At 37.6% G+C, this 17,297-nt stretch overlaps 1 protein-coding gene across 1 annotated transcript in view; it reads right to left on the bottom strand.

Annotated features, from left to right (window-relative positions):
• EYS (eyes shut homolog) overlaps window positions 1–17,297 on the bottom strand; it is a 950,400-nt gene that overhangs the window by 273,093 nt on the left and 660,010 nt on the right. Inside the window, exon 35 of the mRNA XM_050893740.1 lies at window positions 1,096–1,208. Within this exon, the coding sequence (XP_050749697.1) occupies window positions 1,096–1,208 (113 nt within the window). The remainder of the gene's footprint in view (window positions 1–1,095; window positions 1,209–17,297) is intronic.

Genomic DNA, 17,297 nt, shown 5'->3' with positions numbered 1-17,297 from the left:
CAAAGATTTATTTCTTCGTCAAGTTTGGACAAGGAGATGACACCGAGCTGCTGTTCTAAATAAAAATAGTGGCAGGTCTGTGCAAATGTAACAAGCTGAACTTTATGTTCAGAGTAAGTTTTACTGGCAAAAGCTTAGATGCCTAGGAGTTGAGGCAGGTGGTTGATTAGATAATGGGTTTGATGTTTACACCCCTTTCATAACTTTGAGTGTGATGTGTGTAAGTTCATTAAGGGGCTAGTGGTAGAAGTGAGTGCAGAGTCCAGATCTCATGGATCTTTAATTAATGATCTAGTCAGTTACCACTAGCTTTCTAACATACTGTTTAAACAAGCACACGAATATTAATTAAACTATTCTGTAAATTTTAGGGAAAAAAATTAAAGCCATATGTAAAAAGTCTTATACAAATTCTCCAGGGATATAGGATATATGTCCTATGACTAAAATCATACTCTGTTCTGAAAGACTTCATGATCTACAAATGCAATTCACCTCTACTTTCTTTTGTTTTCCACTTTTCCATGTTGAAACCTTTTATATGCCAAAATAGAATCCTAATCTACACCATTGTCTCTGTGTATCCTTTTATTTCAACCAATGCATGACCAACAGCAATATGAATATGCAAAAATGAAACCAAGTGGGGTTTTTTGTATTCAGAAACAATGCTTTTCAGCATTTTTCACAATCATCTCATGTATAGTAAGTGTAGCAGCAAGTCATCAGTATTGTTGCAAGGTTAATGGTAATCCCAAAACCATGAGTAGAAACACAACCAGCACATCATCCCGCTTCTCACTCCTGTATTTTGTTGCAGATTATCTTGCTTGGTACACTATGTTTCAGCATTCAGTGGGTGAAAACTCACTCTAAACAAGCTGTCAAGCTTAATTGAACTATTCTGCAAAAAGCACCTTCCATAAAGAAAATGCTTCAGAAGCATAAAAGAAAGCACAATATCTCTCTATATAATATTTTTTTTTTCTGTAACCATTGTTGAAATTACCTAAGATGGTCACCCTATTTAAGGAAGAAAGCAAAATCAACACAAACAGTTTCTTCCGATTTGAAAAGGCACAGAGGGTAGTTTACCTGCAATTGTCAACATTATTTCTTCCCACAGTATTAGAGAAGTTGAAAGGTCCCACATTATTGATTTCTATGACTTGTATACAGCCAGTGAAATTGTAGACAGGTCCAGGTATCTACAAAGGAAAAAATGCACACAGTTATTTTGCTTGTTGTCATTGTGATCAGTTTTAAAAATAATTAAGTTTCTGCAAAAGATTTGTAACATAATTTAGCCCTACTCCTGAAGAACCCTCCTCGTCTCCATATTTTCTCTAATGAAATTCTATTACAAAAATTTGAATGTGAAAAGAAATTACACCAAGATAAGCAGTACTGACTTAAAAATAAACTCATAGAGTTTTGTACATGCAGACAGCACCACAGGTATAGTGAGACACCAGTAAAAAGTGGGCTTCTCTAATCAGGTATTTATTTTTTATAGAGGAAAACAGGTCATGGGGAATGGTAAACAAGGAAGCTTTGAAAAGTCTACCTTTAAGTTTACTACTTCCCTGCTCAAAAGATATCTAGTACCATTAATCATGTTTCAAAGATGCCTAAGGACCTACTAAAAATGGGAATCACTGTAGGGGCACTGAAAATACACAGAACAATAAATTGTTCTGCATATCTCACCACCTAAACAAATAATACTGACACAATATGTTGTCAGGTGTTATAATACATAAATAAATCACCCAAAATGCTGCAACTGAATCTTTATGGACTGGATCATTGGACTGGGACAAGTTCCTGGTCACACCAGATCATGTGTACCTGTCCTTGGGGCCATGTAAGAGGTAAGACTCCACAGTTTATATAGTAAATTTCATGCCAAAATAAGAAAAAAAGTACTTCTAGGACTGTCCATAAATATGAAAGTCATTGACACATTCAAATGAGGCCTTGGGAGACTACTCGGGAAGAAAAGACAGTAACAGTGGAAGAGGGTGTGACCTGAGGCACCTAAATGAATGCTGGTCATAAGCCCATAGGAGGAGAAGCAAGTCTTGGCTTGGTCCTTAACACCGCAGAGGACCCGTTCCTAACACTGACCATGAAGTCAGGTTTAGATACTTGCAGGTTTAGATACCTGCACAAACAAAAAAAGAAAGTCATTGTGGTCATCATTTCATACAGGAGCACTATCTAAAAATGAAGGAATTTTTTAAAACGAAATTCAAAGAACATCCCAAAGGGTAAAGCGCATGCAGATGAATACTTAAAACAAACTATCAGAGGCTCACATAAAATGTAAATAAACTACTAGAAGAAGAAAGACTTTAGACCCCTCAAAAACCAGAATGTTTAAATAGCAAGGTAAAAAATGTTTATAATGGCTAAAAAGACATGCTTTAAAAGTTGAGGTCATGTCCAAATGAAGGAAAATAGGAAGTTATATAACTGTTGGCAGTAAAAACCCAATAAAGCAGGCCAGGTAAAGAAAAATAAAAAGACCTTGAGGAACAATTTGCTAAAAGCATAATGGCGAGCATTAAATGCTTTTTGAAACCCAACAGGAGCAGTAAGCCTGCCAGAAAGGCTGTAGGGCCAATGGACCGTCAAAGTATAAAAGGAGTATTCAAAGACATAAGGCTCTAGCAGGAAATGTGAATGAACTCACCAAATCAAAATTTAATGTAGAAGAGCCCTGGGAGGTTCCCATACCAGAACCACTTTTTAGTAGGGATACATCAGAGATCTGTCTCAAATTGAATTATTACTGGAAAATGTTTTAAAATAAATTAATAAAGTGAACAGTAGCAAAAAAGAGAAAGACCAAATAGTGTTTGCCTGGAAGTCCTAAAGGAAATTACTGTGGTCATCACTTAAAATGGCATCCAAACCACAGGAATGGTAGATGTGGATTTTTGGGTTTTGTTTGTTTGTTTATTTTGGGTTTGGGTTGGTTTGGGTTTTTTTGCATTTTATTATTTGGGAAAGGGGGACAAGACTAGGGAATGCAAGGGCACACCTCAAACTACAGATCAGTAAGTCCCAGTTCCATTCCAGACAAACCATTAAGAACTACATTAAAGAACAGAATTAACAGATACATAGATGATCGTAATGTACTGGGGAATAGTTGAGATGGTTTCTGAAAAGGGAAATTGTAACTCACAGGAGGAACACTGTATATGTGAAAAAGGATGCCTTGGCACATAGCCTTTGATTTCCAAAAGGCTTTTAACAAGTTTCTATGCTAAAAGATTCTAAAGTAACTCAGTCACTCTGGGATAACAAGGAAGTCCTTCAATAAATGAAGAGAATGGTTAAAACAGAAGCAGAAAAATTTGGAATAAACAGTGAGCTTTCTCAATATGGAGAGCCCCTAGAAATTCCCTCAGCAATCTGTGTTAGAGTCTGTGCTCTTCAGCATATTCACAAGTGGCTCAATGTTTTCTGTGTTACTCAGGATAGCAAAAACAAAATCCTGAGAAGAGGATTTCACAATATACAAAAAATTCACAATATGCAATAACTATAAGGTATGTAAGGATGATGATACATATGAGAGTTTCTGAACAGAGAGTGACTATATAGACTAGGAATCTTTACTCAGGAAAATCCACCATCAAGAAGAATTAGAACAGAGTAGTGCGCAGACGAATAAAGAGTTTTCACAGGTTCTCACAATACAGGATCAAAAGGACATGAAATTATATAAATCAGTGCGAAGATGAAAGCAAGGTGAAGGGTGTACTTCTCATAAAACTCAAAATTAAGCTGTGGAACTCTGCCATAGGATGCTGTGGATAGTATAAGTCTGAATGGGGTCAAAAATTGGTCAAATTAATGGGAAGAGATTTTTCAAAATGGTCTTCCTTATCTGTTTTCTTATCATTAAATGTCATATAAAGAATGACGGCATCTAGCCTGTATATTTGCCTTCTTTCTTACCAGCCAGTAAACCACATTTCATACTGTGAAGGCTTCTTGCTCTGTCCAGAGCCTTGAGGTAAAACCACCTGCCTTTTTCTTTAAAGGAAAAAGAGATTTTGAAAGACTGAAAGATTTTAAAACTATGTTTTACTAGAACACAAAACACTATATTAGAACACGGCAACTATTTAATAGATTTCTGATGTGCTAGGTGAGGTAGATAAATCTCTGACCTCCCTCCTCTGTCTGTGCAGGGAGTCCCTTTCCTCTAGTCTTGCTTTTTAAAAAGTTCAGTGACTTTGGTGTCAAAAACATTTGGCGTTCCAGATGCACACAGCTGCTTCTGGGTCCCAAGGAAAATTTCCTTTTTGCCATCACTTCTACAAGATGGCTGTGAGTCACCTCCAAGCTTTAAGCACGCTGTTCCTTTCAGGACCGCCCCAGTCTCTTTTCCTCCCACAGGCTTTCTGCCTGGGGCTGCCAAAAGCTGCTTCCAGCTCTCTTGGAAAAGGAGAGATCTCTCCCTCCCAGCAGAGAGATACGCTGCACAAGTACGACACAGCTGAAGCAAGGCGAATTGCTTTCCTCTGCACTGTTCAACCAGTCTGAAACATTACACACTGTGCCATGCCGTACACAATTAACAAAATGAACTGGCCTTGAACCCATGGGAGGGCTCAAAGGAGTTCACTAACAGTTCATTGTTTATTTCTTTAGCAGCAAAGGCTTAGGGGTAGTTAAGACTTTAAAACAGATATATTACTACAATGCGACAATGTGGAAAGTTATGTAACTGTTTAAGGTGGCATTTAAAGTCAGCAAAGTTCAAGTGCTGGAATGGGAAAGATTGTCTCTGTACAGCAAACACGTTTTGGAGGATTGCACTGAGGCTTCCTGGAACTTAGAAAGAAACAAAACCCTCATTCAAGGACTGAATGTGAACACTCCCCTCCTCAAAGTTACGCTTCGGATATTAAGAGAACAACAGTATTTGATATACCACAAGGGCTGACACACACTAATGATGTGGATTATGGACAATAGAACACTGTCTCTCTTCCTCCTTTGACAGTCACTTTGGCAAGGAAATAAGTGTGATGGACTGCCAAGTGTTATACTCAACAGTCTACTTTTGCTGCCATTATCATGACAAATTATACCAGGTAATCTTTGAAAATGTATTGTCCTGTTAAGTTTCACATTTTACTTTTTATAAGGGATGCTTGTTATTCTTTTTTTCCTGCCTTTTATAAATAGTAAATAAAACAAATTTCAAATTAACAGGATGCAGGACCTGTTGCAAATTTAATATAAACACGGACAGAAACAGTTACACGATTCTGAGTTGGAAATGACACGGGACCCATAACATTGCCTAAAAAATGAGAAACTGAACAGTGTTGTAATATTGGCTGCATAAATCAGCTTGTTAGAGTTCTGCTTCTTCTTCTCTCCGTTACCCTTTTATGAAGTTTCACTAAAGCTTAATTATGATTGTTCCAGTCCACCATATATGTTTTTCAACAAAAGCTCTCATTCTTGGGATTGTAAAAACAAACAAACAAACAAAATAGAAAACAAAAGGAATCAATAAATGCAAAGGTCAGATACAATATAGTTTTAACATTTACAACAGCTACTGTGCCTAGTTAAGTTAATTCAAGACTCTGAATGTCGGGTTGGTATAGGGAAAATTCACTATGGCAACCTATGATCCATTTTGCACACTGAACAGCAAATTAATCGCTTGGTTTGGGAATAAACATTTATCTGCATATTCCCCTAAGCACTATTATCAGTGAACATTTTAACAACATGGTTTCCTTCCCCCCCAAAACAAACATACTGATCGGTCTCCTAATAATTTCTCTTACATTGGTATGTGTATATTTTGAATGTAATGCATTCCTCTAAAGTAATATTAAAATACTTCTTTATTTTGTAATTATAACTACATCATAAAAACTTTAGTCAAACAATTACTTGCCTTTGGACTGCTATGCTATCTATACAAAAAACTAATGTCTTCTATAGAGATATTTAGGAATAAGAGCTGTTTATACAAATAACCAAAAGTAAGCAGCTTTTATTGTGCTGTTTTTGAGAATAGATACTCGTTTGTGATTAGCAGAGTATTAAAATGTAGACTTCAGATGTAGTTGGGTTTCCTTCCATTTACAAAAACACATTAATATGCTGACAAACTATAATACTTAAATTGCCTGAAAATGTCAGGGTCATAGCAACACCAGAAATTTAATTTGATACAATTCACTATTCAGAAACTACGCAGATACTTTTGACATATAGTAACCATGCTCTTTAAATGCCCTTTATACTTGACAAAAATGAGTACAGATACTTACCTGGTAGGAAAAGTTCACACATATATGCCAAACCATTTATTAACATCCCTTACTGACTAGCCCAAATTAGAGCTGCTGTTAGGTAGAATTAACCTAGAATTGAGTTCCTAGTGGAAAGAGCTTGCATGCTGTCATTTCACTACAGATTCATAAATAATATAATGAGGTTTTGGCTTATGATCAGAGCATTTATAAAAAAAATTATAATTAACTCAAAAGAAAACAAAGCATAGCACAAACTTTCCTCATTTGTCTCCATTCAAGATAAATTTTATATATCTTAAAAATTCTCACTATAGATATTACAGTGTACCCAGATACACTATTTAGTAATCTTTCACATCTTCATGATTCCTGTGAAATATATCTGATTTTGGAGTCTGATTTATAGAACTCTGCAAAAGATTGTGAAACTTTTCAAATTGCAATATTTTAAAAGTAAACAAAATGGCCCAGGTACACATTTTTTAATACTCTAATAACATTTTTATTTATATTTACTAACAACATGATGAACAGTTTGGAAATTAATGCATAACTCCAAGATAAAAATCAACCTTGAGATAACAGTTTCTCTACTGCAGTTCTGGTTCTTGCTAGTGATTAGAATAACACAAAATGGTCATAATGAACTGTGAAATTAAGCAAGTTCTACTCTCAACTCTGTATTCTCTTCAGATTAGCCAAACACCAACAAATTTGACTAACCATCTCAGTTTTAACCTGCTCAAAACCTACTGCAACTGAAATTCAATACCAAACCCACTAAAAAAAAATTTCAGAAAACGAAAAATAATCTCTTTTTCAAAAAAAGCCCAAATTCCATGGATGGTGATGGTGGTCCTTCCCCTCTGAAGAAGAGTTTGTTCTTTAAGAAATGTCATTTTACAGCCCATGTCCCTGGGTTAGATACTGAATTAAATACAGCACAAAATAAAACTGTACAGACTACCAAATCAGCACCAAGGCCAACAGAACATGTTTAATCCAACAGGACCTTATTCTACCTTTGTATTCCGTTTAGTGAGCACTGAAACTTGCCTGCATTCAAGGCAACATGCTATAGATAAGATATGTATTTTTTCCAGTCTCTTCAAGCCACCAAATTTTCAAGGAATTGTTAAAAATGAATATTAGCCACTTAGACATCACCTTGACCAAAAAATGTTAACACTTTTGTTCTTGCTGATTTAAACTTTTTAAACATCAATTAATAAAAATTAAACCTTGCACACTTTAACTCCGGGAGTTCAAGCAGAATGGACAATGTTACTCTGGTTAATTTGTATGGCCACTAACTAGAGAAAAATGCACCTTCCTTTAAGAACTGTTGCTGAAGTAGACAGTGGAGGTGGTGGTGGGGGGAGAGTGTGATGTATCTATGCTGTTTGTTATTGCACTTTCTAACATTTACTTTTTTTAATACTTTTCCTACTCAGTTCCAATTTTAATCCACATGCATTTTTATTGTTAGATAATGTAGCATAAACCAATTTTTATTAGCGTTTAATGACACTTCAAAATGTGTAGGAAAATGAAAAGTGGTATTGGTTTTGAAAACAAAAGTAATAAAAGAAAACACTTAAAATATGGGAGAAGGAATATTGTTTCTGCTTCTGTACTAGTACTAGTACAGAAATGGGAAGGAAAAATGGGAAGGTATACTGGTAAAATTGCCTACATGCCACCATATATAAAATAAAGTGGATGAAACATAAAGGAACTGAAATCTCTTGTACATCCTGACCAGTACCAGTCATGAAATGAAACATTGTATGAACCTATGCATAATATCAAAGTTCCATTTGATTGATATATTAATATAATAGATGATTTTACACTGGAATTGTGATTCTGAGCCAAACATCCAAAAAATCATTTTAATTCAGTTATGCTAACAGAACTAAAAAGGGGCTAAGAAGTTGAATCAAGATTATTTTTTTCATGTAGCTGCTTCTACTGAAATTTTTAAAAAATTTATTGCTATTATTCTGAATCTGCGTTTATCATATCTTCCGTGGATATTGAACCCTATCATAAGACTTTCATGAAACAAGAATGGTAAAGCATAATAAAACAGACAGAAGAGAGGGGGGAGGGGAAATCCCCAAACTGCCTAGGATGGTACAAGTTTACATTTCTGCTCCTCATTTCTCATTTGTTCTAGCAACTCAAATCAGGGGTTGCAAAACTTGCTACCCTGCTAGTTCTCCTGCTATGGGAAATCAACAAGTCAGGAGTTCTTCCAGTCTCCTGTGCTGTAGGGCAAGGAACTGAGACTATCCTCTCACATTGGACCTGTGAGAGGACCAGTATTGGTAAAACACCTCCTGGATTGCTGTTGCTTTACAGTGGGAACGAGACTGGTCATCTGCCTGGTCCTAGACTCTGATGGAGCCAGCTCACTGTATAACAGACATTCACATTCTTCTTGCATCATTTCCTCATCTAAATTGACTGGCAGTGTAAAACTTGAGCGTAAATGTTTCACTGTCAATTTCCCATGATTCTGCCAGTTTGTTCTGGCTGAGAATAGTTCGTTAAGCCACAAAGGACTAATTAAAATCAGCAAGTCTGAAAGATTCAAGGGTACCGAGAAATTCCCTTACTATTTTTATGAAAGTTTGTTCTTGGCCAAGATTCTTGTCTTTTAAACTTGCTCTTGCCTTGCAGTTAAGCAAGCACAATGTTGCATTTCAGAAGTGATATGAAGACTCTGAAGTAAGGAAGGACCTCCCTAAGTTTTATGGATAGCAATGTCTGGCCTTTTTGTAAACAATTTCAGTGTTTACGCTTATAACCATAATGCATGATTTGTTTACTGTGTTTGCTATTGCAATTCTTAGTAAGTTCAACTACTATAATTTATCTTTTTTAATTCTCTCTTGTTAATGTGGTACAATACCTTGCCTATGAACAAGCTGGAAAATATATTGGCCTGAGATGACTAGAACACGTAGAGTGAAATTTGGAAAACAGACTGATGTTTCTTACCTAGTACAGACTCTATCAGCTACTTGTGGAAATCAACTCATCTCCCTGCACTTCACCTTTTCAGAGTGATCCTGAAGTTAGACGTATTGAATGCTGTGCTATGCTAATATAATACAGTATTACAGCACATTAGAGGAAAGGTGTTTGGAGTCCATCACCATGAACTAGTTTTCAGTCTAAGCCAGTCAACTTCTGTAGTTCTGGTTCTTGTCCAATCAATAACCAATAGCTCAGACCTACAAACATTTAACCAGAGAGATGTTTGTATCAAGTGTACGTGTTTATGTACTGATGGATTTGATGATCCTCATGGGACGGTTTCAACTCAAGATGTTCTTTGATATCTAAAATAAGATGCAGTGTGAAACACTTCTTACTGAATCATAAATGTTGAGTTACAAAAAAGGGAGGGGTTGAAGCAAGTAGTTGTACATTTGTCTGAACTAGAAGAGATAATATCTTATCGAAAACAAAGACATATCAAAGGAATTAATACTCATATGGTGGTCAGGCTATCTCCGGCACAAGGAGGAAATATGTATGTTTCAGGGAGAATTATTTTATTTATCTGGAACATCTGGAGGTCTTCAGAAGGAAAAAATGGCTATAAAAGCTAAAACGTTCTAACAAACTAGGCTTTTCTTTAGTGAATGTAACCTGAGGTATATGGTATTCAGAAGGTGTTCATTTTGTCAGAGTTCTAAGAAAGCTGAAGATTCTCAGCTGAAGAAGAGAGAGACAAGAAGAAAAATTCTTCATAAATTTTTATGATTTTGTGCTTTCTTATATTGTGCCTGTATATATTTTATAAACGTCTGCAATTGGATTGTCTGGTTTTGTATATTGTAAATACTTTTTTTTTTTCCTAGCTCAGTCTCTTTTGAGACAAGAAGGGTTTCAAGGTAACACAGTATTCTTCACACAAGATGTAAGGAATATATCAGCTGGCACACTATGCCTTTCAGCAAATGCCTTCGCTTCCCAAAAAATACTTCAGAGAATCCTATGTCTAACAGTGTGGCATATATAAGCTATGAGGACCAGGTGAGAACTAGTATTACAGCAGTTTGCAGTGTTAGGAACATGGTAACAAGGAGAGCTGCCTGACATATGACAAGGTGTTTAGGAGCACGTGTGCATTCCAGGGTCATCAAGATGTTAGTCACATGTATTTATGTGATCAGAGGTGCATCTGCAGTAGACAGATCACATAAAAATGTTAACCATGATGTGTGAAGAAGGTAATGAATCCAGGCACTTCCAAAATGCATTTAATTCTCTTCCTATAGTAAGAGAAGACAATTTTTTGTGTTCCAAACCCAATAAACTCTACCAATGAGTAAAAATTTAAACCCGTCATCAATTTTTGATGAGACAACTGACAGGTTACTACCCACTGTTGTCTGCACTGTCTTTCAGCTGAATGTTACTGCCCATGTGACAAATGTAACAGAATAGGAAAATATATCTATAAATCATTGTATTAGCATAGATTGAGATTAATGGCAGTTTAACCTCGCACAACTGAGAAGTGGACCCGTGACCTGTTTTGTCATCTCTCCTGAGGAAACAAAAACCTTTAGCAAAGGAGTGAGGTAAGCAGTTGGATTCACTTACCTAATTATTTGTTTTAGCTTGAATTTCCAGTTTGAGAGTCACAGTCCTGAGAGACTTATGAAAATACATTTTTCCCCAGAGCTGTGAACTATCTCTGTACTGCCTACTCTTTGCCAGAGGCAGATGTTGGTTTATGTGGAACATTTCCTTTTGTTCTAGCTCTCAATTCTATCTCCCCCCACCTTGACTCATATACTGTTCATATATGTGTCAAAAGACATACCTAGTCCTGAGGTTCTCATACTTGCCCTGAGTTTCATGTTCTTAGAGTCCTTGTCTACAGCATTTACAAATTTTATTTGGAATTGATAGTCCACAGGAAAGCCAGAGTAGACAAAAAGGTCAGATTCACATGAACCCACAGGATGCAGCAGATGATCTAGAGGAGACATCAAACAATATTCTAAAAACTGGAAGTATGAAGTAAGTTCTTCACTTTAAAAAAATTGAAAAGAGGTATTAAAATAATTAAACATGCATGGCAGATTCTAAACTGCTTCCTTACTTGCTTCGATCACTGAGATCCTAGAACTGAGTTCCTTCCTCTCCCTCCCTAGCATTGCTTTAAGCCTCAATGCTGACCTGCTCTCTTCTTCTCAAGATGAAATCTTACCTCTTTTATTTTTACTCTCAACATACCTCAGGCTGTTAGTCAGGGCAAACACCACAGGGTCAGCCACTTTCCCTTTCTTGAGGTTCTAATGTGTTTGTATTCTTTCTCTAGCACATTCCTTCTGGTTGAAAAAACTTTCTAACTGTCACAAAATTTTCAAGGCTATTAAAAGGCTTTAGAATGATTGTCCTGGTTTCGGCTGGGACAGAGTTAACTTTCTTTTTAGTAGCTGGTACAGTGCTGTGTTTTGGATTTAGTGTGAGAATGATGTTGATAACACTCTGATGTTTCAGTTGTTGCTAAGTAGCGCTTATCTTAAGCCAAGGACTTTTCCGTTTCCCATGCTCTGCCAGCAAGCAGGTGTGCAAGAAGCTGGGAGGGAGCAGAGCCGGGGCAGCTGACCTGAACTAGCCAAAGGGCTATTCCATACCATGGAACGTCATGCCCAGTATATAAACAGGGGGGAGCTGGCCAGGAGGCACGGATCGCGGTTTGGGAACTAACTGGGCATCGGTCAGCGGGTGGTGAGCAATTGCATTGTGCATCACTGGTTTTTTTCCTTCCCCCCCCCTTCTTTTTGTTGCATTCCTTTTCATTACTATTATTATTATATTTCATTATTACTATTGTTAGTATTATATTTTACTTTAGTTATTAAACTGTTCTTATCTCAACCCACGAGTTTTACTTTTTTTTCCTTTGCTTTCCTCCTCCTCACCCCACTGGGAGGGGGAGGGGGAAATGGCTGCATGGTGCTGAGTTGCTGACTGGGGTTAAACCACGACAATGATATATAAACAAAGTTGTTCATGCAATATACATCTTACCAAGCCAACAGCATTTAGTTTTCTATTCAGTCTTCACACAGATTATAAGTGTCAATAACAACAGTGTAGAAATCTGGTACTCAGAGGGCTCTGAACCCTCCCTTCCACTGTTCTGCAGCCATTGAGGCTTCTACTGCCACAACAAAGTACAAATGTGTCGTGGTAAGAGAAGTTACCGTCATAAGAAGAGAGTTAACTCTGTCCCAGCCGAAACCAGGACAATATGACCATGAAAAATAATTTAGGTTTTTTCCCCCAACTTTCTCCTAGAAACAGAAATATTAGATGAGAGTAAAGAACCATCTTCACCAGGCACTGAACCTGTAACCTATATCTCCAGTAACAAACAATACAAGATGCTAGGAAAGAGAACAGTAACAGATCATGTAGGCTGTGGTATTTCACAGAATCACAGCATGGCTGAGGTTTGAAGGGACCTCTGGAGGTCATCTTGTCCAACCCCCCTGCCGAAGCAGCATCACCTAGAGCTGGTTGCTCAGGACCATGTCCAGATGGCTTTTGAATATCTCCAAGGGTGGAGACTCCACAACCAATCTGGGCAACCTGTGCCAGTTCTCACTCACTCTCACAGTGAAAAAGTTTTTCCTGATATTCAGATGGCACCTCCTGTGTTTCAGTTTGTGCCCATTGCTTCTGATCCTGTCACTGGGCACCACTGAAAAGAGCCTAGCTCTGTGCTCTTTACACTGTCCCTTCAGATATTTGCACACATTGATGAGATCCCCCCCTGAGCCTTCTCTTCTCCAGGCTGAACAGTCCCAGGTCTCTCAGCCTTTCCCCACAGGAGAGATGCTCCAGTTCCTTAATCAACTTTGTGGCCCTTTGCTGGACTCTCGAGTGTGGTCATGACTCTTATGCTGGGTGGCCCAGAACTGGACACAGTAGTCCAGGTGTGGCCTCACCAGGGCTGAGCATAGGGTAAGGATCACCTCCCTTGACATGCTGGCAGCACTCCTCCTAATGCAGCTCAGGATACCACTAGCATCACTTGCTGCAAGGGCACATTGCTGGCTCACGTTCAGCTTGGTATCCACCAGGATCCCCAGGTCCTTCTCTGCAAGAACTCTACAAACTCTTTCTTGTAAAAACTCTACAAATCACAGGATGCCTGATGATCTCAGGCATTTCTTCAGCAGGGAATTTTTGCCATGTTAGAAGAGTTTTCACATAATAATTCAGCTATTAGAATTTCAGAAGCCAAAAGGAATAAACTTTCATATATAAATACATACATGCACATGCATGTGTACACACACACACACACACACACACACACACACACACACAGAGGTTTGCATTCATGAACTCATTTATGCTTCTAACCAGCAATCTCTTTTAACTAAATACATCTGATTCATTCAAATCCCTCTCCTCCAACCCCATTAAAGGGTTCAAAAGTATTCTGCTGTATGCAAGAAAGGTACCAGAAGATAGACAGCAGGTTTGCAGCATGGATGAAGAGTTTTCACCATTTTCACAAACTGATTACAAGGCAAAACAAATAGCCTTGTTTTTCAGGTATTGAGTATCCGTGAGCTCACAAACGGCAAACAATATAGGCTTATGTGAAAAGCCAGGATATTCTTACCATTTCAGGTTTACATTAACATTTCATCTTATAATTAACTTGTGTTAATTTTGAAACACATTCTATAAATGTGTTTTTTAAAAATTTTTTCCATACTATTCTGCCTGTGCTGTGAACAATAGTCTGTAAAACAGCATTCTGTAATGTGGAATGAGAATCTGTATAAAGAGACAATGACACAATCAAAGTATGTTTTGTCTGTTTACTATTATACACAGAGAAAGCAGCTTTCAGTAGTTGTATATATAATTCTCAGAATTTAGTAATCACCAACACAGTAAAGTGGTAGTAAAGTAGGTAGGTAAAGTAGGTAGAAGCTAGGTAAGTAAATAAGACGGAGGTTTAAACCACAGAAGAGAGTGACAGGCACTGACACAGTTACTTATCTTTGCTCCTTTTTGCCTTCAAAAAACATAGCATTACTACTAATAAAATAGGAAATTAATGAATTTATGCTCATGTTCCCCAAAGTTCCATTTTATTAAATGTTTCCTCCTCCTCTATTCTTTCATTTCCAAATCTCATTTCATGTAGATGAAAGAGCACAAAATAAGAGTTGCATTTCCAATGGTTTAATGTATAACAGCTGCCACTTCCTTCGTTCCTTTCTTGGTTTTATGATGCACACCAAAAATCACAAATTTACAAACAATGTGATCACCATGTTCCTCTCTTAATACTGACTCTTTCTTTATATTACAACAGCTTAGTTGGCTTCCACCTTTAATGTAGAGTGCACTTCCTGCTGGCTTGGCAAAGGTGTTATTTGGCTATTTTTCAGGCTCAGCTATTTGCTGCATGCCCAATAGGTACATTCAGATACTTAGTTTAGACTGAAGCCATTAAGCAAACAGCGCTGAAGGGCTTGTTTGACAGGGTTCAGGAATGGCCTCCATTTACTATAGTTTTCTATAAAAACTGCCTCTGCTACATTGTTTGCAGTTGGGAAAAGAAATGAAACAACACAGCGAAATGTCAAAGCTGCCAAGATACACAAAGTCAATTTATTGTTACTGAAATAATGGAAACTTGTACGTAGAAGATCAATGAGAAAGGAAGATTCCGGTACTGAAAATGAATGTGGAGCGAGATCGCTAACTTTATTAGAGAAGTAGGTTCTAGGGGAAATCACACAACTATGAGTCTAACCTAGCATGCATAACAGGAGACCAAATGTTTTTGATTTTGATAGAGTTCCTATTCCTCAGCAAAATATTTGATTTTTTTTTATTCATCAAATACACACACAGCCTAAAAAAGATGATGATACCTTATATTTTAGTTTGATAAATGTCAAGAACACTATAGAAACACTGGTCACCCAGATTAACTCTGGAAGGAGCAAACAGGAATCACCGTAATTTAAACAGAGCCTAGATAAACAAAACTACATCTTCAATGGAGTTTTTCTCTTTTGGAAGGAAAAAGCACAAAATTAAAGGAATCGGTTAAAGAACTTATCAAAGATGAGAGGTGTGAAATTTCTTTAATTAAAGTGGCAGAAATGTCTGGCAATCACCAGCTGGAAGAGGTTACTGGGAATAGTGAAGAACACACACAAACATACACACACAAAGAAACCGCAAAGAATAGTATGTGTTGGAAGTAGAAAGCATAAAGATGAAATAAAACTTGCCAAAACTCAGACTGAGTTGGACCTTACACAAAATTTAAGCACATTGAGGAAAGAAGAGTGACTGACTACAAGTGAGGAGAGGGACTGAGTTACAAATACTGCAGCTGTCCCCAAAGACCTTTTTCTTATTAACACTGGAGAAGCACTTCTAGGGTTCTCCTAGACTGTCTTGTATCAGTGTGCTGCTGTAATAGGCTGCATAGTATATTTGCTTCTATTTTAAGTTAGTATTATGTTCCCTTAAGAACAGCAGTTACCCCTGTAGAAAGGGAAAATATGATTTATTTCCATAAGGAGCCCCAGAGTGGGCTCTGGTTAAAAAAAAAGTTCCAGAGAACAACCCAGATGGCAGGCAATAGGCATAGCAGGGAAGTAGCAGACTGCAGCTTAAGCAGAGAAACTGAAACTACTGTTAGGAGAACACAGCAGAGAACCTGGGCTCAGAGATAACAGAGAGGAAAGTAGGATCAAAGAAGATGCAAATTCACTAAACTTCAAAAAGGCAGTGAGAGACTAAAAACCCACCTGCAAGATCATGGTGGGTAGGAGATGATTGCGTCTAGCCGTTTTTCTCCTATTTTGTCTGACATCATATTAAGCTTTTATTATAGAGGCTAAATGTTCTAGTTTTTATTCTACTAAAAGCTAGGCTGTTTCTTATTTTGAAGACTTTTGGTCTTCTTTGGTTAAAGAAAACCATGTAAAATATCATGCCCAGGTAGCTTCCTGTAATTTGGGTCAGATCAGGAAGCTATCAACTGTGAGACTATTTATGCAGCCCTGTGTTAGGATTCCATGAGGAAACCCTATATTTCAACATTCCCTTCACTGAGAAATTAGGGAAATTATATAACCTCATATGACGATTTTCTTGCTGGAGTACCTTTCAGTATAGTTTCCTGCAATTTATAAACCAGATGCTTCTGCTACCAGATACTTCAAGATAAGATATCACTCTTCTAAAGAATTATTAGTGTTCTTTTAATTTCAGAAATGTTGAAGTTTATTGAGTATTGCCAGACTGAAACATATCATATCTAGATAGTAAAGAGAACTTCTTAGTGGCTGTCCTAGTATTTTTTTATAAAGGCATTGTTAGTTCCTTGTGAAAGAAACTGTTTTTACCAGCTAGTCAGGCAGGGCTTTCACCTCTGGACACACCTTTAGCACTCTGAAAAGTCTACTACAGATAGACCTACAAATCAACATGACACCTAACAGAAGTATAAGAGAGAATACTGCGTGTGATTCATTGTGAGCATGTGACAGAACTTAGCCACAGAGGTCCCTCTGGGGTGACAGTGAGGTTGAAGGAATGTGGTGGGTTGACCCCAGCTGGCAGGTAAGACCCCTCCAGTTGCTCGCTCGCTCACTCCCCCCCAGCAGGGTGGTGGAGAGAAGAAGGGCAAAAGCGAGAAAACTTGTGGGTTGACATTAAGACAGTTTAATAAGTGAAGAATAAAAAAGACGAAAAAACCCAAGTGATGCAAAAGCAATAACTCACCACCAGCAGACCAGTGCCCAGCCAGTCCCCAAGCAATGGCTACTTTGGAAAAACTTCCCCCAGTTTTATTTCTGAGCATGATGTTATATGGTATGGGATAGCCTTTTGGTCAGTTGGGATCAGCTGTCCCAGCTGTGTCCCCTCCCAGCCAACTTGCTGAGGGGTAAGAGCAAG

This window comes from Gymnogyps californianus, chromosome 3, assembly GCF_018139145.2.
Source record: "Gymnogyps californianus isolate 813 chromosome 3, ASM1813914v2, whole genome shotgun sequence".
NCBI classification, from domain to species: Eukaryota; Metazoa; Chordata; class Aves; order Accipitriformes; family Cathartidae; genus Gymnogyps; species Gymnogyps californianus.
This window is presented reverse-complemented; position numbering and strand designations above follow the sequence as displayed.